This window comes from Colletotrichum fructicola, assembly GCF_000319635.2.
Source record: "Colletotrichum fructicola Nara gc5 chromosome Unknown KSG_Nara_v1_contig05, whole genome shotgun sequence".
Lineage (NCBI taxonomy): Eukaryota > Fungi > Ascomycota > Sordariomycetes > Glomerellales > Glomerellaceae > Colletotrichum > Colletotrichum fructicola.
In genome coordinates this window covers 1830387-1853540 of record NW_027094055.1, presented here as the reverse complement: position 1 = coordinate 1853540, position 23154 = coordinate 1830387, and the positions used below count along the sequence as shown (strand labels likewise).

The 23154-nt window shown below is 52.0% G+C and overlaps 7 protein-coding genes across 7 annotated transcripts; 4 read left to right on the top strand and 3 right to left on the bottom strand.

Moving 5' to 3' along the window:
- Window positions 1-215: 215 nt before the first annotated feature.
- Window positions 216-3249, bottom strand: CGGC5_v009200 (uncharacterized protein; the record flags this gene model as incomplete). Its single annotated transcript, XM_032027238.2, has 8 exons — window positions 216-282; window positions 668-1264; window positions 1325-1572; window positions 1625-1796; window positions 1857-2280; window positions 2332-2404; window positions 2473-3127; window positions 3218-3249. 8 exons carry the CDS (start codon window positions 3247-3249, stop codon window positions 216-218), a joined length of 2268 nt encoding a protein of 755 aa, XP_031876334.2.
- Window positions 3250-5259: 2010 nt separating this feature from the next.
- CGGC5_v009199 (uncharacterized protein) lies at window positions 5260-5994 on the bottom strand (the record flags this gene model as incomplete). Its single annotated transcript, XM_032034699.2, has 5 exons — window positions 5260-5323; window positions 5383-5408; window positions 5527-5592; window positions 5645-5747; window positions 5801-5994. 5 exons carry the CDS (start codon window positions 5992-5994, stop codon window positions 5260-5262), a joined length of 453 nt encoding a protein of 150 aa, XP_031886395.2.
- A 595-nt stretch (window positions 5995-6589) lies between these two features.
- Window positions 6590-8288, bottom strand: chyH-4 (FAD-linked oxidoreductase chyH; the record flags this gene model as incomplete). Its single annotated transcript, XM_032034698.2, has 4 exons — window positions 6590-7225; window positions 7280-7674; window positions 7730-7946; window positions 8019-8288. The coding sequence occupies 4 exons, from the start codon at window positions 8286-8288 to the stop codon at window positions 6590-6592; spliced, it is 1518 nt and encodes a 505-aa protein (XP_031886394.2).
- Window positions 8289-10974: 2686 nt separating this feature from the next.
- CGGC5_v009197 (uncharacterized protein) lies at window positions 10975-12530 on the top strand (the record flags this gene model as incomplete). Its single annotated transcript, XM_032034697.1, has 6 exons — window positions 10975-11178; window positions 11249-11376; window positions 11431-11530; window positions 11598-11739; window positions 11796-12004; window positions 12057-12530. 6 exons carry the CDS (start codon window positions 10975-10977, stop codon window positions 12528-12530), a joined length of 1257 nt encoding a protein of 418 aa, XP_031886425.1.
- A 3872-nt stretch (window positions 12531-16402) lies between these two features.
- On the top strand, window positions 16403-18042 carry CGGC5_v009196 (Secondary metabolism regulator LAE1; the record flags this gene model as incomplete). Its single annotated transcript, XM_066152135.1, has 10 exons — window positions 16403-16597; window positions 16659-16693; window positions 16737-16828; window positions 16891-16913; window positions 16974-17103; window positions 17155-17192; window positions 17248-17285; window positions 17346-17480; window positions 17532-17951; window positions 18003-18042. 10 exons carry the CDS (start codon window positions 16403-16405, stop codon window positions 18040-18042), a joined length of 1146 nt encoding a protein of 381 aa, XP_066008381.1.
- Window positions 18043-18981: 939 nt separating this feature from the next.
- On the top strand, window positions 18982-20997 carry patB-3 (Carboxylesterase patB; the record flags this gene model as incomplete). Its single annotated transcript, XM_032034695.1, has 4 exons — window positions 18982-19101; window positions 19170-19196; window positions 19266-19760; window positions 19888-20997. The coding sequence occupies 4 exons, from the start codon at window positions 18982-18984 to the stop codon at window positions 20995-20997; spliced, it is 1752 nt and encodes a 583-aa protein (XP_031886348.1).
- Window positions 20998-21419: 422 nt separating this feature from the next.
- CGGC5_v009194 (Acetylornithine aminotransferase) lies at window positions 21420-22963 on the top strand (the record flags this gene model as incomplete). The annotated part of the gene is made up of 3 exons (XM_032034694.1): window positions 21420-21551; window positions 21624-21863; window positions 21935-22963. The coding sequence occupies 3 exons, from the start codon at window positions 21420-21422 to the stop codon at window positions 22961-22963; spliced, it is 1401 nt and encodes a 466-aa protein (XP_031886347.1).
- Between the last annotated feature and the right edge of the window lie 191 nt (window positions 22964-23154).

The following is a 23154-nucleotide window of genomic DNA, read 5'->3' as shown; positions in this document are numbered from 1 at the left end:
AACTGGACGCTAGGGATGAACTCAGTTGAGCTTGCCCGACACCTCAAGTTGACTGAGATAGCCGATTTGATCTCACAGGCACCGCCGTCTACAGAGTGCCAACGCGTTGATGGCGGCGGTTTCATTAGCAACATTTGAGACGAGGTATGGATTTCGACTCGCTTATGGAAGTTTCAGGGATGGGAAGATCTTCCTCGGCGAGTATTACATCGACCCTACAAGGTTACGCGCTGAGAAATAATGCAAACCTTTCGAGCTTTACCGTTACAATTATTCGTGTATCTACAAACTTGTTAGCCTTATGTAGTGATTTGAAGGCTGCCTCTCTTTTTACTAGGTATGGTCGCAATAGCACCCCAAGCTGCAATGTTAGCAAAGACTCTTGCAGATCATGTACACGCGTTAGCTTAAATTAAAATAGGCCAGAAAGGAGAGACCACTTCCTAACAATGGACACGTTTTCACGTTATGCGGCCTTGAGTAAGAATGACTTTTGGCCCAATTGCCGCTAATTACAGAGAAAGTTTGGATTTGCTATGCTCCCAACTGTGCAAGTTGTGAAACTCAGTCATAATACTCCTCGTCTGAAGATCCGGTCTCATAGGCGGAAGAATCCGCATCAGAGGATTCCGTGTCGGAGACGCCTCTCTGTTTATCTTGTTCATACCTTCTCTGCCTCTTGGCATCTCTCGGACTCGTAAACTGTCGACCAGAACGGAGGGTCACGCCTGGCTCCGAAGAGGGTCGCTTCGCCGGTGGGCTCAGGGAAGGCTGTGACAACTGGCCTTGATGCTCTGTGTTCCTGCTGACACAGGGAGTGTTGCCCTGGGCATCGATCATCATTTGAGCCACCGGTGCCGGTTGTGAGGTCGTCACTTCCTGTTGATACGAATTGTCGCTCTGAGTATCAATCACCATTTCAGCCACTGGTGCTGGCTGTGGGGTCGCCGAACCATTGGGAGACTGCCGGGCAGGATGTAACTCGAAAGAGGCAGCTGAGTACTCCGGTCGAGTATTTTGTGGCGACAAGTTGGGTGCGGCAAAATCATCGCCCATGTTACGTATCTCTGCTGAACTCAAGACTCCATCGTCGATAGGTGCCGTATGCTGAGAGCCCTCCACATTTGGGGTTGAACGAGGTGATGTCTTTATGCTGCCATCTTGCCGCGCCAAGCTGGCACGCGTTCTGGCGGCTATGCCGATCTTGGTGCCTCCCGCCAAGAGGCGTTCGAAGTCGAGCTCCTCATCATCAAGAAAGAAGCAGCTGGGCCCACAGTCAAAGCTCAGAGGTAGTGGGCGGGATGTGAAGCCTGGGCTAACTCACTCCTTCATGCCCTTAGTTCTGACGTGCGCCCACTCAGATTTGAGCACAGCAAAGTCTTTGCCGCCTCTCTTCTCCAAGGACATCGTAATTCTAGAGCCACCCCTCTTCAGCTTGCCAATGTACAGGATGTCGTAGCATCTGTCATAAAACAGTTGAGATGAGCCAGTGCGCCCAAAGAATGGGTCGCAGATGATCTTGAACTCGTCGCAGCCGGTCGCAAAGTTAAGGTCGAGAGCATCCTTCTTGTCCTGAAAGAGGGTTAGACGACACATAGTGGAGGGCAATGATAGCTCTTTATACCTTGCTGAAAAGCACCTCTGCAGTGTCTTCCCAGTATTTGTTCTTGCCAGAGCCTGGTCCGGTCCCTACAGCCTTCCGCTGTATGCCAAACGCAGCGCCCTGTCGCAAGAAATCGTCAATGCTGATCTTTGTCGAGGCCGAATAGGCAGCCCCTTTAGCGATTTTGACTGAGCTTTGAACCACATAAGCGCTGACCAAGTCCATGAATTTCAAGACCTCCCTCAATACTTACTCGTAACGCACGCAGAGATCAACGTTGACAAATACTGGCGCTGGCAGCCCTTTCTTCAGACACATCTCTCGGAGGCGTTGCTTGATGCCGGCATGCTTTGCTCTTCCACCAGCAACGACCACGGTGTTGTCGGTTATCTTGAACTTGGAGAGAGTTGCGATGTGACGTTTTGCCAGCTTGAGGATCTTGTCGTGCGCCTTCTCGAAAAGGAGTCTTATCTCCTCGGGCGAAACGATCGTTCCTTCGAATTCAAAAGGCTTTTCGTCCTCAAAACCAGGGCCCAGACTATCCTTGAACCTGTCGAACTTGTCGACAAGCTCTTGCTTCTTCTCAGCTGTCATGCGCCGGCCCGTTAGGTTTTCGGTCCGCTCGATGCACAATTCGCTGACGTCGTAAGACCACTGCTCGCTTCCACCTCCCGCGCCTAGACTTGGTTAATCCTTGCAAGCTGCTTGAATGTGCGCCGGGAGCTCACCGAAAGCCTCGCCAACCCTGTAGAAGCTTGCTTCATGATCTTCGCCATAGACAACATTGAAAATGCAGCCGTTCTTGTAACTCCAAGTAAGTCTCAGGCTCAACGTGATTGGCGATATGCTAGATGGGGCATGCAGCTTACCATATTATGACCGCCAAAGTCAAGGAACAAAAAGGCACTATGTTCACCGCGGTGTCCATGGCGGCGAAGCTCTTCGAGGTGATCCCTCAGCAGATAATGAGCCAATGCCTCGGTCTCGGTAACGAAGCAGATCTCCATGTCACGGGAACCCGCCCCAATGACTTCACGCATGATGTCTTCGTAGACTTCGGTGAACTTGCCACTGCTCTCCATCCATTGGGCTGGAATGGAAAGACTAATCGTCGTGATCCTGAGCCGCTCTAGCTTGCAAAGCTTCTCGATCTGCTTCCAGATCTTCGAGAACAGGTCGACGAGACCTCGGCGGAGTCTCTTGCGAAAGCCTTCCTCATTCATACGCTTCCGCAGTGGCTTGATCAAAGCATATTGGCTCATAACATCGTCAGAGACATCCGATAAGACGTAGAAGGCATACTTGAGAGATATCGCCAATCGGTCGGGGTCAGTCTTTTCGCCCAAGTAGACATCCTCGTTATCGTCATCAAACGGGTATCCTGTCGACGTGTAGTCTCCCGGGTCGTGCTTATGGGATGATGCCTTGGATATGTTCTTGTTCTCAACCTCGATGCAAAGTTCTCTCGATGGACACTCGACGCAAGCTCGCGTGCTGGTGCTTCCTATGTCAAAGCCAGCCTTACTAGTGATACAATCAGTTAGCAGCCACTTGGGTATGTCCGTTATGAGCACACAAAGTCTCCGGTTTCATGTTGAAGATCAGGGCACTGACGCATCGTCGGGGGCTTTGCTCGATCTAGCCATGTTGAATTTCGTTGCGGGCTGAGATGAGGGGTTGTTCAAAAGTCCATGCAAAGTAGCAAACGCAGCGTGCCGCTACTTGTGGTCGTCAAAACGGTAGAATCCTTGCTAGAGCCCTTAGCGAGAAGATACCTGCTGATGGTGAACTCCTTGTCACCAGCCAGAACCTTTCGTATGGTGCAGTAAATGGCCTGGATAATGGTTGTTGGTGGTACTGAGCTGGAGGGTGAGTCCCAAGGAGACACCACACGTCTTTTATTTATACGTAGAAAATCATATCTGCCTGGGAATCACGTAATCACGTTTTGGAGTCGCAAACAAATGCCTTTAGCCGTGCATGCGTTGCGTGAAGGGCCCGTTGAAAGGACGTTGGTAAGATGCAAACGAGCTCAGCCAATAATGATGGGCTGAGAGACTACCCTTGGGGCCCGCGCGTTGCAAAAAGCATTAAAATAGAATTAAAAACTCAAAGCACAAAGGACATAACTGTCACGGGCTAGAGCCCGGATCGATATCTCCGGCTTTGCCGGAGCAGTCTCCGAGATCCGGCTCCGTTGGACCCACTATTCTGCCGGGGTACACCGCCTAACCCGGTCTGCTTCACCGCTGTTAGGCGCCTATCCCTGTAAAGTCTTTTCTTCCTTCTTCAGCTTAGAATAGTCAATCGACGGCACCTCTACGTTGAACAAGCCTAGGGGCCAGCCCCTTACAATAACAAATTGCTTTTTGAGACAATCCTAGAACAGACCATGCTGGGGTGGGTATTTCCCAGGTTCTAAGTGTTACGGTCAGCTATCCGACAGTAGGGTCTGCTAACAGAAGCTGGGGATTGACACGTTATAACAGTTCACTGAGGTCGTGGTCTGATTCGTAGGCTGATAGTAGATCGGTCGTCAGAGGCTAAGGTGATCAGTCTTAGGCTCAACAAGTAATTCGCAGTGAAGGTAAGCTGAGAGTATCCGTGAGGATGAATACTAAGTTGATTGCTGAAGAGCTATGGAGGTCTGACCATGAGCCAGGCTCAGGGTCATACTATATACAGGTTCCGAACAGTTCCTTACGATGCTGGATAGCTGGGATAGCTCATATCCAACATATCCATGGATAGCTAGGATAGCTCATATCCAACATATCCATCCTTGTCTTGTGTCCGTACTGTTCCCGAAGTCACGTGACCTGTACCATAGTTCTTCCTTTTCCGATGGTTTCTGGTTACACCTGTGTCACTGCTTACATATGTTCCGCGTTAGCCGCCGAGATCCCAGGCGGGGTTGTTCCAACGTGTTGTGCCTAACGGGTCGTAACACTAAGATGCGCAAGTTTGCCAGAAGCTTTCTATTTGTTTCTATACCCGTCTATTTTTAGAACTGTCATTTGCATCGATATCTAATATTACTCCATTAGGTTATAAGCTACGATTGATACTGAAATAGTAACTTCGATTCAAAAGGTATAGAGGTCTGAGAATCTGAAAAGACAAGGAAAGCTGTCGCTATATAAGCACGTTCTCAACGCGGGATAATTCATGTGTAATGGTACAGGTTGAGATTCCCGGGCACTAATGGTTACTTGGCAATCATAGATCATAACATAGCCCTTCTGTTACTACCCGTTATGCATGGATAACAGTTGACCGACCCACTTGGGCGTCGGGCGGCTAGGACAGGACATTTGTACTCTGCAGGATCACGGGAACAACAGGGACTCACTCGGAAACGGAAGAACTATGGTACAAGTCACGTGATGATAAGATAAGGACACGATCAGTGGAGCGCATAAGGAAGCGCTCAGTGATCAGTTGGTCAGACCAACTGATCGCGATCACCTCATGTACCTAGGTGATCACCCCGGGTAGACAAAGGGTACTGTTCAGGACTTGTATATAGTATGACCTGAGCCTGGCTCATGGTCAGACTTCCATAGCTCTTTAGCAATCAACTTAGTATTCATCCTCACGGATACTCTCAGCTTACCTTCACTGCGAATTACTTGTTGAGTCTAAGACTGATCACCTTAGCCTCTGAAGACCGATCTACTACCAGCCAACGACCCACGACTAAACCACGGCCTTCGTGTACTGTTATAACGTGTCAATCCCCAGCTTCTGTTAGCAGACCCTACTGTCGGATAGCTGACCGTAACAGAACGTAAGGAGTCTTTTCCTTTTTTTTCTAGGATTATGGGCCTTAAAACTATAGAGTTATATAGCTATAATAGCCTCACGCGCCCTTAGGCGCGTGCGCGCCGCTGCATCGCATAGCTCTCGGCCGCCTGGCCTACGACCATTTCAATAAGGGTGGGGGTTCCTTTATTGACAACGACGTAGTCGACCGAGGGAGTGCGATGCTACCGACTCGTTAGGTTGTGGTCTAGGAGTGTAACTCAGAATCTAACTCACCATGGGAGTTGTGCATCCAGGCGCAAGATCCAAGAAGTAAACGTTAAGGCCACCGGGAAATACGACGCCGCTTCCGGGAGCAGCTTCAATCTTGGGAAGTCCTCTTCTCAAAGTTAGTACAGCTCAATCCAGTTTCTTAAGGTGTTTCTAGCTTACGATCCATCAAGATTAGTGGGAACAGCAGAGACAGTCCCCACAGGCGTTCTGCGAAGCAGGCCTCCAAACATCTCCTCAGTCTGCAACTGCTCTGTCAAAACTTCAACTGCGGGTTCGGTCTGGGTGGCTGATCCACTAGGCTCGAGTGGCAGGTTGGACAGGACGATGCGTCGGCGGGGGAGATGATCAGCCATTGTGAGATAAGGATTCGAGAGTATAATTTGGCTTCGACTTATTCAGAAAAGAATCAACTTTCGTTGTGGTAAGCTATGCTTAGAAAATGTTAAGAGACGATTCAGGTCAATAAGCGCCACCATATCGAAGCTTTTATGTATGCATTTTTTTGCGTCGAGCAGAGAACGACATTAGAAAGATCATAGATTTCGGCGCCGAGTCAATTGAAAAGCGGGCGCATTTGTCAGACGCCGGCGCCGGTATGCTGACTGGCGTTCCGCCCGAAGGATTCGGGTCCTTGAACCTGCGGGGGCCACATCCCCAACATAACGACTAGACTTAGGGACTAGCCCAGCTGGTGATTTAATGCCTTCAAAAGTCTTGAGATTGAAGCCCATAGGGATCCAAAAGAGCCGTGGGCGCGAGGCCACCTCGTAACCCTAGCCATTATCTTAGAGGTGCACTAATGTGAAGACACGCATTGCTTTGGGGAAACGGATTGTCATGGACACATGCTGTCTATTCATGTTCAAGATGTATCATTTTACTATCATTTTACAACTCTATCTTTCTCTTCGGATCTTCCCCTTTGACTAATTCTAAGGCCTAGTGCGCTCAGGCAATCGGGCCATAGAAGCTAAACTTGCCCTCAGGGTCATACTTGGACTTCAGAGACTTGAGACGATCCTGGCGCCACTGGTCGGCACCGTACCATTCAGAGGTCGTCTCGTCACCGAAAGCATAGTTGAGGTAGACGTGAATCTGCTCACGACCGCTACCCTCGTGGATGATCTGGCGCAGCTGGTTGCCGAGGTCAGCAGCCTGCTGGTCCAGGGCAGTGCCGTTGGGGGTGTAGGTGATGAGAGGGGCGAAGAGAAGGTTGTCCTCGCGGAAGGCAAAGGCAGTTGAGTCGCTGTCGACGGCCTTGACACCCTCGTTAGAGTAACCCTCGAACATGAAGAGGGAGTTGTAGAAGGGAGAGTCGGTCTTGACGTTAGCCGCGAACAGGTCGTAGGCCTGGCGCTGAGCGGTCACGTTGTAGGACTCGACGTAGATAGGGAAACGGGGGTTGTTGAGGCCGGCCTTCTGGCAAGGGATGGCATCAAGGTCAATTCCGGTCCAGGTAGCGAGATCGAGGTAGGTTCCGGCGGTGGGGGTGGCGGAGATGGGGCCGATGTCGAGGAAGGGCTGGGTGTAGGTGGAGTCGACAACATCGACACCCTCCTGGATGATCCAGAACAAGATGATGGGCTGTCATATCAGTCAGTCTGTGTTATCCATGTACGTGAAATGGATGTAACTCACGTTCTCAGCATCAGCGTCGGGGTTGTTCAGCCAGTAGGACCAGTTGACGACGTCAGCAGACTGGGTTCCGTTCTTAAGGAGGTGGTCGTTGGCAGCTTGGTAGACCTCCTCGACCTTGTCGCCACTGAAGATGAGAGTCTCAACGGCCCAGTTGCTGTGTTCGATGTCATAGACCTTAACGTTGACTGAAGTGACGATACCAAAGTTGTGGCCGGCACCCTTGACAGCCCACCAGAGGTCAGAGCTCTCATCGATGGTGACAAGGGTTCCGTTAGCCAGGACAATGTTCATGGAGAGGAACTGATCAGCAACAAGACCGTGGTGACCCTGCAGCCAGCCATGACCACCTCCAAGGGCAGGTCCGAGCGTACTGACACATTCGCAAGTGCCAGTGACTGATAACGATGTCAGTTACGTAGAAATTGAGTTGACCTTCGGTATTTGACCTACCAGTCTGCTTTCCGGCTTCCCAGAGAGTGTCAGTGACAAGCTTGGAGCGGGTACCGCCGGCAATCTTTGCGAACTGGCCATCCTCGGAGACCTCAACGCCGCTCAGCTGGTTGAGATAAATCTCGATACCATTCTGCATCTTGCCGAGGGTAGTGATAGCACCATGCACGCCGTTGTATGCAAGGAAGGGCAAGCTCTTCTCATTGGCGAATTTGATCTAGATGGGATGATTAGCCACTCGCTCAAGCTCTGTCGATCCCATCAAGGACCGTAGAAGATCAGAACATACCGTCTCAGCAACATCGTCCTCCGTTCCGGGAACGACGACCAAGCTAACGGTCGGCGCGTTGAGGTTAGACCACCGGATGGTCGCGTTGGTGAAGTCGGCCGAGCCCGGCTCATAGATCTTGGCGGTGTCGGAGAGCTTGTTACCCAGCTCCGCGGTGTCTCTCGCGCAGATGCCTCCGAGAAATTGACGTGCGACGGGGATATTCGCGCAGGATGAGGCGATCGCCCATGCAGCCACGGCTGTGAGCACCTCCATCTTGAATCGATACATGATGACGGCAGGGGGGAGAGAGGTCAGAAACGAGGGATCTTGGTCAAAGATAAAAACTCTTGTTCACCAAGGATGCAACTGGTCCCGAGGTGTCGGCCCAAGTGTAACCCGATCGCGGGATTTGAGACAAAGAGAGTGTGGTGGTATCTGTAGCGACTGACAGTGACAGGCCCTTCCGGTGGTTGAGCGTACCGCGCAAGCAAGAACCTGTGAAGACACAGCGCCGCGATTAGTATTTATTTCGCCATCCATGTCATGATGCGGTCGCAGTCGCGGGTAAGCCAAGTTCCTCCGTCGCAACGCTGCTTGCATTCTTAATCTCGGTCCCATGTACAAAGTGGCTCCCTTACCCTGCATTGGCATGCATGCGGCCTTGCTTCTGCGCCGCCCGGTCAGCACAGATTTCGGGGCAAAAGAGGCAAAAGGCCCTGTGAACCCACGTCGATATCTGCAGGTGTGGTCGGTCGATCCTGGGGCTTAGAACCCAAGTTTATGCGCGATCCTGATGAAGCGATAGCCCGTCGGCGTTAAACACCAGCAGGCCAGGCTCGTCGTCTTGACTTGTTGAAAGTTGCGAGACACTGGCAACCTGAAAGCCCACGATTGACCTAGTCCTGTTCCACGTGTCCCTCCCTTGCATCAATTTGTAAGTCGGTTGCATTCATTTGGAACCCTTCCAATCAGCACCAGCACCGCGGCGGACCCCAATGCTGACGTTACCTCGAGAAGCGGGACATCGTTCCATCAACTCCCTGTGTTGTAAAAGCCTCGGATGCCTCCTCGCAAATCCTGCGGCCCGTACCATGGGAGACCTGTGCAATTGGTGTGGCTCTCAAAACCCAAAAGCTTGCAGAGTGCTGATGCCAAGTTCTTCGGCCATGACCAAAACTTCCGGATGCTACTAAGGGCGATTGTGCCACTATGCAATGCTACGCAACTCGGAGAGATGAAGACTGCGTGCTCCACTTCTTGCCCCTCCTCTTCTTCCTCCCTCTCAAAGTCCGACTTCCGACGCCTCAACGGCTGCTAAAAGTCTCGGCAATGCGGCACCTGGCAAATGACGGACGCCACAGCCGCGGCGCTTCTCGGTATCAATGGGTTAAGGGTTTCTTCAGTTGTGGAATGTTTTGGGCGCATGGTCTCGTGGTCTCATGTTGGACTCGACGTTGGAAGCTAACAATTCGTAAGGCAGGGGATCGATGAGAAAAGCTTCAGACGTTCGGCCTAGACGCGGAGTGAAAGGAAACACACCAGACCAGACGACGCTGCTTTATGGTCTGCGCCGCCCAAGTGCCGGACCATGTTTTACCTTCCGGGCCGCATAGACCTGTCAAACATAGACTTGAACCCTTACGCATTCTTGTCTTCCGTGTAACTCTTGTGTTCCGTGGAACTATTTCAACCAAACCTCCGGTATAAAGCTTTTATCAGGTCTCTTCGCCGAAAGGATTTGAATGGTGAGTCTCAGGGGAGCCGAACATCGGTTCGCTCGAGTTGCCGACCCTGATCACTCTCACGACTGGCGAAGACCCCCTTTTGTCTCCGCCCCCTCAGCACATCCCCCGAAGTATCCGTATTACCTTATCGTAAAGAAAAGTATTGTAGTGGAGATGCTCGACGCCGGGGAAGCACAGCCGTTGCCGCTCGGACCTCCACCAGGGGTCAGGGGATTTTGTGCGCGTCGTACGCCAGGCGAGTCAGGGGTCAACAGGGCTCAGTTCTCATCATCCTGATCTAGCAGCTTGGCATGGTGGAGAAGTTCCTCCTTCAACCGTCGAAATTGGCTTGTCCAGCGTGCCCTATGGTGAACGTAGTGGAGGTAAGTTGAGGCCTCAGACTTGAATGTGATATGCAAGTTAGATATGTGATCACATCCCCACTGAAGAGCTTGTTACCAGAGAGAGATGTTGGAAGAAGTGGAGTAACATCCATTTCTCAAGTGCTAGGTCCTTCAAGGTATCCTTTTTGTTGCTTGGCCGGTCATATGGCAGTCGCAACGAGGATATCAGATGGAAATCGTGTTCCGGTGTTCATCGGCTCGTCACCGAACGAAGCTAGAGGAAGGATTGCAACGTCCTTGTACGCACTCACCGTTGAGGTAGCAACGCACGTACTGCTCACCGGAATCGGCCATTGTCCGATGGGAACGAACATGTTCATGGGCTTCAGGGACCCTTCTAGCTTAGCTGCATAATCCGTCACGTCTGTCACTTGCGTTTGTTCTGCTAGTGTTCTGATACCCCTGACACAAATTCTGGTTCACAGGGTCGTAACTCGGAGATGGGACCATGCAGGAAACCAAGGCTGCCAGGGCCCTGGCAAACACTGAGCCCATACCACAGGTCGCCTTGCACATAGTGAAGAAGTTTACCTCTATCGTGGAACGTCGCAGCTGCTGTAACTCTGCGTTCCCAAGTTCCGCGTTGAAGCCTGTTCCTCGGTTTCCAATGATCGATCCTCTCGCACATCCGATGCAGTAGTGCCGGATCAAGGGCCCTGAGTCAAACATTGAGATGTTTTGTCCCGTTTCTGCCCTCATCCGGTGTGAACCGCCTTGAATATTTGTACGATGGGTTTCCCAAGAACCTCGTGCAGTTCGTCCTGACTGTTTCCGCAATCTTCGCCGACTTCCCCACCCCGTTTGCGTGCTCGCTCGACGGACATTGACTCCAACCATCAAGCCGAAATGTCATCGAGTGATGCTACCCTCGACCCGGCGGCGCTGGCCGCCGCACAAGCTGCTGCCGAAGCAGCTCGCCGGATGACGATCGAGGCTTGGACGCTCTACGGCGTTGGTATGGTTGTGACGTTCCTCCGAATGTTCGCCCGAGCGAAGGCCGTTGGCTTCCGAAATTTCCGAGCCGATGACTACCTTGCATTCGGTGCCGCTGTATGTCAACAACGTGTCTCCCGACGATCCCACTACGCGAAAAGCTTATCGCTGATCCCAATCTATCCAGATCTTCTACACCATCCAGTCAACCTTGGCGTATGAGGTGGGCAACATCGCGCATGGTCTGGCCAACAATGGCATGACGGATGATGAACGAACGGCGTTGTCTACCAGTGATCCTGAGTTCACGCTAAGGTTTGTGTCATCTAACTGGATCATGATATTGGGCGCTAACAATGTGTGATACAGGGTCATCGGGTCCAAGATCCAGGTCGCGGGATGGACAACCTACTCCGCCCTGCTTCTGCTATTGAAGCTGTCAATGCTATTCTTTTATCTGAGACTTACTGTAAGTCCCCGTCCCTTTGCGTATAACAACATCCAAGCCTTGCGAACTGTAGTTGACAATAGCTTAGGAAGGTCTTGGTCGCCGCTACCGGATGCGCATTTGGATAGGCTTTGGACTGGTCATCGGAACCTTTATGGCATCTATTCTTGCCGTCTTCCTCGCATGCATACCGTTCGACAAGTACTGGCAGATCAGCCCGGATCCCGGCAGTAAGTCTTCTATATCACAGCTTCGTTGGTGTATTCTAAGCTAACGGTTTCTCTAGACTCTTGCCAGGCTGCCATTTCTTTGCCGATCATCTGGACATCGTTCGCGGCAAACGTTTCGACCGACATATACCTAATTCTTATTCCCATCCCGCTACTCTGGGAGTCTACGCTCAGACTTATCAAGAAGATTGCCTCGACCATCGTCCTTGGTGCCGGTATCTTCGTCTTGGTCTGTGCGACATTGAAGAGTATCTTTGTCCTGGTTGTGAGTTGTTATCATACGCCTCTATCTAATAGCTACTGACATATTTGGGCAGGATCCCGTCAACGGAGCCCAACTTGCAGGAACATGGGGAACGCGAGAAACATTCGTCGCCGTCGTCACGACTAACCTCCCTATGATCTTCCCTCTCATCCGGACCTGGCTCAAGCCCCTATGGCCCAGCATGCTGCGCTCATCCAAGAAGGCCTATAAGACACCGAGTGGATTCCAAACCATTGGTGGCGGGAATGGACAATACGGCAACTCTCAACGGAGTCGCGATCGCCGCACTGGTCCATCAAGTGCGAACCCAATCACCGCCAACATTTCATTTACTGAAAGCGAGGAACGAATTATGAATGATGTCAAAATGCAGGACATCAAGACGTCGACCAGCTCAGTCTCGCCGATACCTGGAAGCAAGCCGCCGAATGGCATTGTGGTTTCGAACGAGATCCAGGTCACCATTGATGATAGGACTAGTCAATTTGTCGAGCAACGCCCGCAACATCCCCGCGAGGCTTGGTAGCGACCTGTCTGAGAAAATAACACATTAAATAGCTATATGATACCAATTCCTTCTGTCAAAAAGACTGCCAGCGGATTGCATTGTTTGCACAAACTGTTCAGCCACGTCAATGGGCACTTGCGTCCATAATTGCCCCTGAAAGGCAGTGAGGTGCTACCCGACAATGAAGAGCCACAGGGTGCAAATGGGGTTCGGATGCAGGGATGTTGAAAATCCCCCGAGTCGGAGAAATCACACTGAACAGACGCGCACTCATGTAATTCTGCCGCCGTCGACACCCGCGTGTCCACGTCACATCACCATCGGCAAAGACCCTTGATGATCCTGCCTTCTTCCGCTGTTGCCCGCTTCCAGTTCAACATCGGGCGGAAATCGACTTTGGTACGCTAGATGTTGAGTGGGATACCACGCTCCCACATTCCGAGCATCTGTGCGGTAAGCACAACACCAGCAGACCCAGTGACAATTTCCTGAGGATGGATCCTCTGAAATATGCGGTATTAAGCGCAGACGGGTTATTGAGTAAAGAACCCGGGATTTGCCAGCGTCATGGAGAAATGAAAACATCAGGGGAAAGTTTCCAGACAGAGACTTGTGGCAACGGCTCCAATTCAAGTCTGCGGATGGTCTGATGTTCTATGGAAGAGCACCAGCCGGTTGGCTTGGCGAGGGGCCAGTGGGCACGATGACATGAGCTGCGCCAGCTCCACGTCACATTGGGCCCCATTTGCCTTTGTTAAGGTTGAAACGGCCGATGTCTTGCACTCCTGATAATGAAATGATAAGATCCTCCTTCAACGCGACGATTAAGAAACGTTCTAGACTCAATGTCACGGCCGCAGATGCTGGTCCTCGGCCTTCTATTGCAGTGCGAGAAAACGAAGATGACATCGTCTAACACAGGTTTTAGGCCCCATGCTCCTAGGCCCCATGCCGAATGATGGCATTTGAGTAAGAAACGAAGATTAAGGTTCTTGAGACGTGAAGAATAGATTCATCATGGAAATGGTCCGTGCCCTCGGAGAAGGTTTGCGGTTGTCAGATTCTAATCTAAGACAGCCAACATTGCTCTGACGGAGGTTCTTGTGTCTGAGCAAGTGTGCCATGTCAGACTACATGCTATATCTGAAAACCACATTCTCCCGGTCGGTGACATCTAATTCGTCTTGTATTTGACCTTGTCGAGAAGACCCCTCCAGTGATAATCCCATTTCCGGAATAACAGCTTCCCTGCGCTGATTCTCGAATACATCAAAATAGAGCTAGGCAAGGTACCTAGTTACTACAATCCACAAACGCGATCGACTTTCAGTAAAACCTCCAAGCGATAAACAAGTCACCTCAAAGCATACTTTACGTCACACAAATTACTATAGCTGGGATGTTTGCGGGTGCCCATGGAGCTTGAAATGTTTGTGACCCTATGGCGTTTGCGATCAAGGAGGCGATGAAACTGACGGTCCCGGTGACCGACTTCTTAGTTCTGCCAGAGACTTTGGATGGAAGAAGAGTCCAGATCAAAAGTCCCAGTAGACGCCCGGTTACAGTCATAAGATAGAGACCCTATCGTGTCCAAAGCAGTCCGTCGTTAGGCAATAGGCCTAGAGCCAGCATACCCACGAAGGCAGGAATCGTTGACACAACCATAACCATGACTGTTTGATAGCGTAAGGGCATAAGTCATGACACTTGCTAAAGCAGGTTGAACAACATATGTCTCCAGAGGAGTGAACCCAATAGAAAAATAAACCAGGTTACCAGAAAGACGTGATTTCTCCGTTAAAAAGAAAATTAACGATAACTATAAAGAAGAAGAAGTATGTCTGAGGAACCATGAAAGTAGTGCAAACTTTGGTCTCATGGCCAATTTTGCTGTCTTCTTTCCGAACTCGTTTGGTTGCTAACGACTTGAGCAGCGGCCATGCGTTTTGCTTCTTTTGTGAATCAACAGACTTCATTTGGGGTAAATCATAATCTCTCTTGTACTAAATGCACGGCAATAGGACTGACTTTGCTACAAATGAACACGGCATGTGTCGAGTCGGACTATTTCTGCCCCTGGGACAGTCGAAATGTTGTGTCAAATCTTTCGTTACTGCGGGAATCAGGCATCAGGATCATAGAAGGGACGGATGCTGGTATCGGATTTTGCCCTTTTGAGCGTTACGTAGATGGGCTTACCGTCTTAGCAGACGCAGGGTATACTCTGCGGGAGATCATCGCTGCAGCAACAACGATTGCGGCAAAAGAGTGCAATCTAGAGGCTGAATGTGGTAAGATTGAGCCAGGCTTTGCTGCAGACCTAGCTGCATTTGTAGGGAATCCGTTGGAGGATATCAAGTGCATTGCTAAGCCCTGCTTTGTGATGGCCGCTGGACGAAGACACAACCTGACCCCCATAGCACCGGTGGGTGATACGTGGAATGCCAAGTCGTTAACCTTGCAGGTTCTGAGAAGGGGGGCAGGATTAGTCTAGTAAGTCAGCCTTTCTATGTATCAATTTTTATACACAATGTTCAAGACTCCGCTAGCTGGGGTTGCACAGGATCCACGTTGTATTAGCTCAACATGTTACGATTCTAGCTGGACAGGTCTTCTAGTAATAGTTGTGAGACAGGCGGACCAACAAAAGATCAAGGAGACAGTAAGCTCGATTTACATCGTTCAGCTATTTCTTCTAGTAATACGCAGTAAACTTTATTTCATAGCGTTGATAATTCTCATTTTCTTAGAGTTCCACTAGGACCCAAATGGGGGCATTTATCTGTTGAGGCTTGACTTAACAGAAGAGATAGCACACATATAGCAGTGGAATTGCAACTATTTGTATGCAGTAGCAGCTAGGTGCATACTCGTCTGGTGCGACGAGTATGTATGCACAGCTAAGTATCAGAGGATGTAACTTTCTACTAATTTGTCAGTTTGACCGTTCTAGGCCCTAGTGAAGCCGTGGTCGTCTTTCTATTGTCGACGGCAGTATACAGGCTTAAGGAAGACTCCCTAGACGTCCATGGGGTTTGCTAGGTGCCGCATGATGATTATCCGGGTCCAATTAAAAGCGTAAACTGTCAATATTGGCTGCGGTAAGCTGACACACACGGCCAAGTGCTGTCAAGAATTATGGCAAGTAACTCCTGCAATTTGAAACCGATAGAAAGAGGAGTTTTCTGTAATGAAACCCGACTGCGACTGACATTTGGATAGGTCCATCTTAGTTTCTATGGCCGAGTCTATTGCTAGACGCCATGAGTTTTTCTGTTTTGCTCATGCGGATTGGCCCCGTTATATTTTGTCATATTTCCAAGAACTGCAAGAAATGCACATTAATGCAAACATTTTGTGAAAGTCCTCGCACTGTTGCCCCCTTCGCCGCTGCCAATGGATCTGGAGAGGCACTAGGCCCGGAAACTGGCCTGATGTATGCAGGTGGTGTTCTTCGAAGAAGGCTGGGGTAGCGGCACGGGTCGAACCCTATTGGCGTCGGGCGGCTGGACATCAGCAACGGACCCACCATCGGGAGACTGGCAACGCCTGATTAGTGCTTGATCCTGGACGTTACGAGGGCGATACGTTGACATGAGAAAACGCACTTGCATATCCGCGTGCTGGGCATGCACAACGCGCATCTTGCACCAACAGCTGGTCACCGGTCTGCGAAGAGCACGTTGAACCCACAGTATCCGTCGCCTGTCATTTGTAACGGCCTTCCTGATTTGAACCCATCGGTCCCTCCGACAATCCCCTCTTTTCAAACTCGGGTTTCTTTCTTTTCTCCTGATAATTCTGACGCAGGTTACGTTTTATCCGGCCAAACTTCGCGCCTACGCTTTTGGGTCTCTGTCGACCGAGGTTGCGGACTAATTACATACAGGATGGCGGACTCGTCACAGGCCCCAAGGTCTCCAGAGGCACCTTCAACGGCGAAAGCCCCCTCGCCAAGGGCAGAAGCCACTCCTCCAAAATCCAAGACCGCTTCACCAAGATCGGCAGGCTCACCTGAGGCCGAAATCCCAGGGCAAACGACCGAACCTGCGACCCAGCAAGCCGAGATTGAAGTCGACGAAGGTGTAAGTGATGATGTATTGGCTTGTCTAGAGAGTCGATCGATCTTTCTGACTACGTATCTAGATCGCCGACCGTGATTCCGTTACGGATGAACAGCTGTAAGAATAGTGACTTCAACCATTAACTCTGCTGACTCCGCAGGTCAATTTCCGGATATACCACATCCGTCACGTCAAGCGTCTACGACTACCCCACCGAGAATGGGCGACGCTACCACGCTTTCCGCCATGGCAGTAAGTGATGATTCGAGGTCCAATTTTTGGTTGGGAAAGGATTAATTCTGAGACAAATCAAGCATACTATGGGCCTAATGATGCGGTAACAGCCCACTTAAGCTTTTCCAACCTTTCAAGCATTGAGGACTGACGAAACGAACAGGACGAACTCGACCGCTTAGACTTTAATGCTAGCTTCCTGACCAAGTTGACCCAGAACCAGTTGCACCACGCTCCTCTTGAACAAGGCAAGGTGCACCGAATTCTGGACATTGGGACTGGAACTGGTATCTGTCAGTGAAAATCTTCTGACGTTACCACTGCCGCTAGCTAACCTGCTGAAGGGGCTATAGAGATTGCGGATCTGTTTCCGGACGCCGAGGTTAGCCGCGCACAAGTCTGTGACGGCAAGTGGAACGAATCTTAATACTTTGCAGGTCATCGGAAACGACTTGAGTCCTGTTCAAAGCGAATGGTGCGCACTTATCATGACATTGACTCTATGACATCAGTGCATTGTGTTGACAGTAGCCAGGGTCCCGCCGAACGTCAAATTCGAGGTCGATGACGTGGAGAGCCCCTGGGTGGCGCCGACATACGATTTCATCTACTGCCGGTTCATGGCAGGGGCAATCGCAGACTGGCCCAGGCTCGTGAAGAACACCTTCAAGTAGGTAATTGTATCATGACATCTGCACGAACACCACTAACTTTGATCTAGAAATACCCACCCCGGTGGCTGGGTCGAGTTCCAGGACTGGGATCTTCTCTTCAAGTCTGACGATGGATCCATCACCGACGACCATTACTCCATGAAGATGATCAAGATGTTCATGGAGGGCTCTAGGAAGGTAGGCCGCGAGCCGTCACCCGGGCCCCTGCTGGAACCGTTGATGCGAGAGGCTGGGTTCGTGAACATCCACCACAAGCAGATCAAGTGCCCCCTCGGTATGTGGCCAAAGGACCCGTATCTCAGGGACCTCGGGCACATGAACATGATTCAGGCTCTCGATGGGCTGGAGGCCTATAACCTAAGGTTGTATACCGGCGTCTTGGGATGGACTGTGGCGGAGGCGCAGGTCTTGTTCGCGCACGTGCGCAATGAGATTCGGAATAACGCCTTCCATGCTTACATGGTTTAGTAAGTTTTTCCTTTCTCATTGTAGAGGATGCTGGCTAATTTTGTACACAGTCATGTGGTTTATGGGCAGGTACCTGAGTCGAAGAAATAATGGAAGGAAAACTCGGCTGGACGTGTGGTGACAACTTGTCCATTTTCTCGCGTACTCAGGTGGTTGGTTTATAGCAGCCGAAATGACACACACGAACTGGACCAATTATCTCTTGACTCTACGAATGTTGTGCAAGCATCATGGCGAGCACGCTCCTGACAGCAAGACATCAAATGAATTCTGAGGTGGCTGGGCCGTCATTCGGCCGAAGTAGATAGTTGACAGGGCATGAACATCTCAGACGCCCGGGGCAAAGGCTCAATATCGAGGGCTTGTCGTCTTGGCGAAAACGGAACTATGGCTCATTGGGTCCGACATTCGTCACAACGAAGCACCGATCCCGAAGTGCTGCTTAAGCTTAGAAATAGAAAACTTCAGGGGTCTCTCTCTGTCACAAGTCAACTCCACGGACCGTCCCTTGGCCGCGCCGATGGGTAATCCCCGCGGTTGGCTCGAGCTTTTGTCAGCAAGCTGCAGCTGTCATGACTAGGAATTATTTTCGAGGACGGAACGCTAGCCAGATCTTGCTAGAGCATTAATATAGCGATATTGCAGACTCCACGCTCCCAATCATCGGGTTTCTCATTTTTCTCTTATTCCCGTGGTTGTGGTTCCTGCCAAGCCATTTAAGAGTGAAGAACCATCCCGTCGGGCCCATGCAGCTTTTTGTGAATCGTGATACCGGCCACACCGGGACGTCAGATTGGTCAGACCCGTTGGTCGGCAACAGGGCACGGGAAGCAGACTACACCGGCAGCAAAATTCGGGAAATATGTCAGAGTCGCTTGGCAGGCAGGCGTTGAGAAGTTTTGATGGCGATCAGTATAGGGAGGCGGATATCTTATAAATATTGGTCGATGGGCTGTGTTAGTTGACGCTGCAGAGCCTGTAAGCAGATCACTTCTAACGTACTTTCCTTCAATCACACCCCCACTCATTATGAAGCTCTCCCAAGTTGCTCTCGCACTTCTTCTTCGCGGAGTTCAATCGAGAGCCGTGTGCAATGATGGCAGTAACGCCACTCAGACACCAGACTTACCGATTGTCGACTTGCCTCATGTAAGTTAGAGAGCATGTGGTGAAGAGCCTTTGAATTCGCAGCTACTGACATTAGCCTCTCGTTCTAGGAACGCCACCAAGCTATCAGCTATATCGTAAGCCTTCCTGCACTTTCCAAACTTGGTCTTGCATTACAATGATGCTAACTCAGGTTCATCTCACAGGAAGACGCAGGCACCTACAACTTCTCCAACATCCGCTTCGCGGAACCGCCCGTAGGCGACCTCCGATTCCGAGCTCCTGTGCCTGTCAAAGTTTCCAACACTAGTCACGTTGTCAACAATGGTTCCAGTGGCGCTATCTGCCCTCAGCCCTTCACTCTTTTCAACGATACGGCGGTAACACAGTGGATCCTCTCCTACATCAGCGGCACGGTGCTTGACCTCGCAGAGTTGCAACAGCAGGCTGCCAACCAGACTGAACCCCCCGCCGACCCTCGCATCTCAGAGGACTGCTTGTTTCTTGATGTTATCGTGCCGAAGAAGATCTACGATAACCGCAATTCTGGCGCCGGGGCACCGGTGTTGGTCTGGATCTATGGCGGAGGGTACCTGATTGGAGAAAAGACTGGGTTGGGACTACACAATCCAACTGGATTGCTGCAAGCCAGTGAGGACCTTGGCGATGATGGTTTCATCTTCGTTGCCATGAACTACAGGGTCAGTACATTTGCCTTCCGTTCTATTGCCATGGCGTGCTCTCTTTGACATGACCATACCCCTGTTGGCATCTTTCTCGGCCCACTTAGCTCTCATAAATCCACCTTTTGCTGACATCTGTAACCAGCTCGGGGCACTTGGCTTCTTGGGTGGCCCTACCGTAGAGGCTCAAGGGACGCCTAACGCTGGCCTGTATGACCAAAGGTTGGCTCTAGAATTCGTCAAGGAGAACATCCATCTCTTCGGTGGGTCTCCAGACCGTGTGACGGTGATGGGCGAGAGTGCCGGCGGCGGCTCCATCATCCACCAGTTGACGGCCTTTGGTGGTGACCAAGGACCGGCCCCTTTCCAGCAGATCATCACACAGTCCACCGGCTTCGTACCTGCGCGGTCCAGTCAAGCACTCGAGGATGTTGTCGAAACCGTGTTGAGCGTTGCAAATGTCTCTTCGTTCGATGCCCTGCGCAAGTTGCCATCGGACGTCCTCATCGCTGTTAACAACATCGTCACCCGTCAGCTGTACCAAGGTGCCTTTCACCCAGCCGTCGATGGTGTCTTCGTTCCTGAGGAGCCTGCGCGAATGCTGCTCAGTGGGGAGTTTGATTACGTTCGCGCACTGATCGGCACCAACGCCAACGAAGGCATCCTCTTCGGTGACCCCAGAATCAACACCACCGAGGCCTACTCCGAGTACGTGCGCACCCTTGTTGCCGGCATCAGCAACGACAGTGCTACTGCCCTGGAGGAAGAGGTGTATCCTCCCATTTTCGATGGTTCTCAAGGCTACACCGACAACTTCGAGCGGGCCTACCAGAGCTTTGGGGAGTTTTGCTTCACCTGCAACCAACCCTTCACATCGCGTGGTTTGGGCAACGCCACGTACAACTACCAGTTTGCAGCCCCACTCGGTGTCCACGGTCAAGATCTTGGGTTCACTTTCTATCGTGGGGAAGCGATTGACCCAGCTGGAGCCCCTTTTCCACCTACCACAGACATCGATGTTGCGGTTTCAAGGGTTCTTCAGTCTTGGATTGCCAGCTTTGTCACGAGCGGAGTCCCGACGGCACTGAATGTTATTGGTTTCGAGCAGTACGGTGCTGAGGGGAACCTTCTTGTTCTCGGTGAAGCTAATAACTCAACGCATGTTGCGAGGGGCACTGATCCGACGCTTGCTCGAGGTAGATGCGACTGGTTGGCCAAGCGCATCATTAATCAGACTCTGCTTGAGGCCAACTGAGCAGGAATTATGGAAGTTATGTAGATAGTTCCATGTTTAGTTGACGTAACTGAAACTTCTCAAACACCGAAACATACCTAGTTGGGCGCCGTACGCACATGTTTGACAAGAAGAACGAACGTGGGGTTCATCCGAAAGATTGAGCGCTTGGGCCCGAGATCGGAGGGGGCGTCCCCGGGAAGCGCTAAAAACGAGGTACCCGCCGGACCGAAGTGGAGGGCTGCCCCTCCAAAACGTGCCAAACGTCGGAGGCGCAAGGGCGTTATCGATAAGCCGATTGTCGAGTCACTCTCTGCTGCTGGTGCTTTTCTGTTAATCCCGTCGATCCATGCGCGAACCGGCCCAAATTTTACCTCTGCCCTCCTCCTTCAACACCACCTTTGTTTTCCCACGGAGTCGAGTCTGCCCTCCAACTCACCATAATGGCGTTCCGTGCCCCTCTGCGACTTCAATTGGCCAAGTGTCAGCCGCTCCTGGCCGTCTCTTCGCGTTTCAACGCCCGTGCGCTCTCTTCTGCGACCGCTGCCGCCTCCAGCATCCCCGAGAGCATCAGCGTGAGTCGTTGTCCCCGGAGGCAGAGTCACGATGTTTTTTTCTTGAGATTTTTGACTGACAATACCTCACAGAAGGAAGCCTCCGTCCCGAACCCCGATCCCACCGAAGACTCCCCCAGCGCCGCTCTCGTCCGCGAACATGCGCCTTACATGGTGGCCACCTACGCCCGCCCGCCCCCGGTGTTCGTGAAGGGCCAGGGCTCTGTCCTCTGGGACGTCGAGAACAGGCAATACCTCGACTTCACCGCTGGTATCGCCGTCAACGCCCTGGGCCACTGCGATCCCGAGATCACAAAGCTCATGACCGAGCAGGTAGGTGGTAACTCCGAGCCATAGTTGAGTCATTTTGCGCAAAGTGACTGACACAGCCCGTCACGAACCAGGGTAGCACTCTCATGCACGCCTCCAACCTCTACTACAACCCCTGGACCGGCGCCCTCTCCAAGCTCCTCGTCGAGAAGACCCTCGAGGCCGGCGCCATGCACGACGCCAACTCCGTCTTCGTCTGCAACTCCGGCTCCGAGGCCAACGAGGCCGCCATCAAGTTCGCCCGCAAGGCCGCCAAGGTCTCCAACCCCGGCAGCGACAAGTTCGAGGTCGTCTCCTTCAACAACGCCTTCCACGGCCGCACCATGGGCAGCCTGTCCGCCACCCACAATCCCAAGTACCAGGAGCCCTTCGCCCCGATGCTGCCCGGCTTCAAGCTCGGCAAGTTCAACGACGTCTCGGCCATCAACGCCACCGTCACCGAGAAGACCTGCGGAGTTATCGTCGAGCCGATCCAGGGCGAGGGCGGCGTCACCCCTGCCTCCGACGAGTTCCTCGTCGCCCTCGCCAAGCGCTGCCGCGAGGTCGGCGCCGTCCTCATCTACGACGAGATCCAGTGCGGCCTCTCTCGCACCGGCACCTTCTGGGCGCACACCCACCTGCCCAAGGAGGCCCACCCGGACATCATCACCACCGCCAAGGCCCTCGGCAACGGCTTCCCCATCGGCGCCACCGTCGTCAACAAGAACGTCGCCGACAAGATCAAGGTCGGCGACCACGGCACCACCTTCGGCGGCAACCCCCTCGCCTGCCGACTGGCCCACAACATCGTCTCCCGCCTCGCCGACCCCGCCCTCCAGAAGGGCGTCACCGCCAAGGCCGCCATCTTCAAGACCCGCTTCGATGCCCTCCGCGAGCGCTTCCCCGAGCTCATCCAGGAGGTCCGCGGCCGCGGCCTCATCCTCGGCCTGCAGCTCACCCAGGACCCCACCCCGATCGTCAAGGCCGCCCGCGAGCGCGGTCTGCTCATCATCACCGCCGGCACCAACACCCTCCGCTTCGTGCCCCCTCTGACCATCACCGAGAAGGAGATCCAGCAGGGTCTTGACATTTTGGAGGAGGCTATTGCTGTTACCCGCTCATGAACGAGGACCTTTTTGGCGAAGAATCTTGATTCCCATGTAATTAAAACTGATTTTATGCCGGCGTTCAAAACTTTATGAACATTAGACGTAGATTCCACGTACGCGAGCAGCGAAGCGTTCGTTTTCAAGAGAGGGGATTGAGGAAGGAGCTGGCAGTCAGGCAGCACAACAAAGCATGTCAGTGCGTTGTG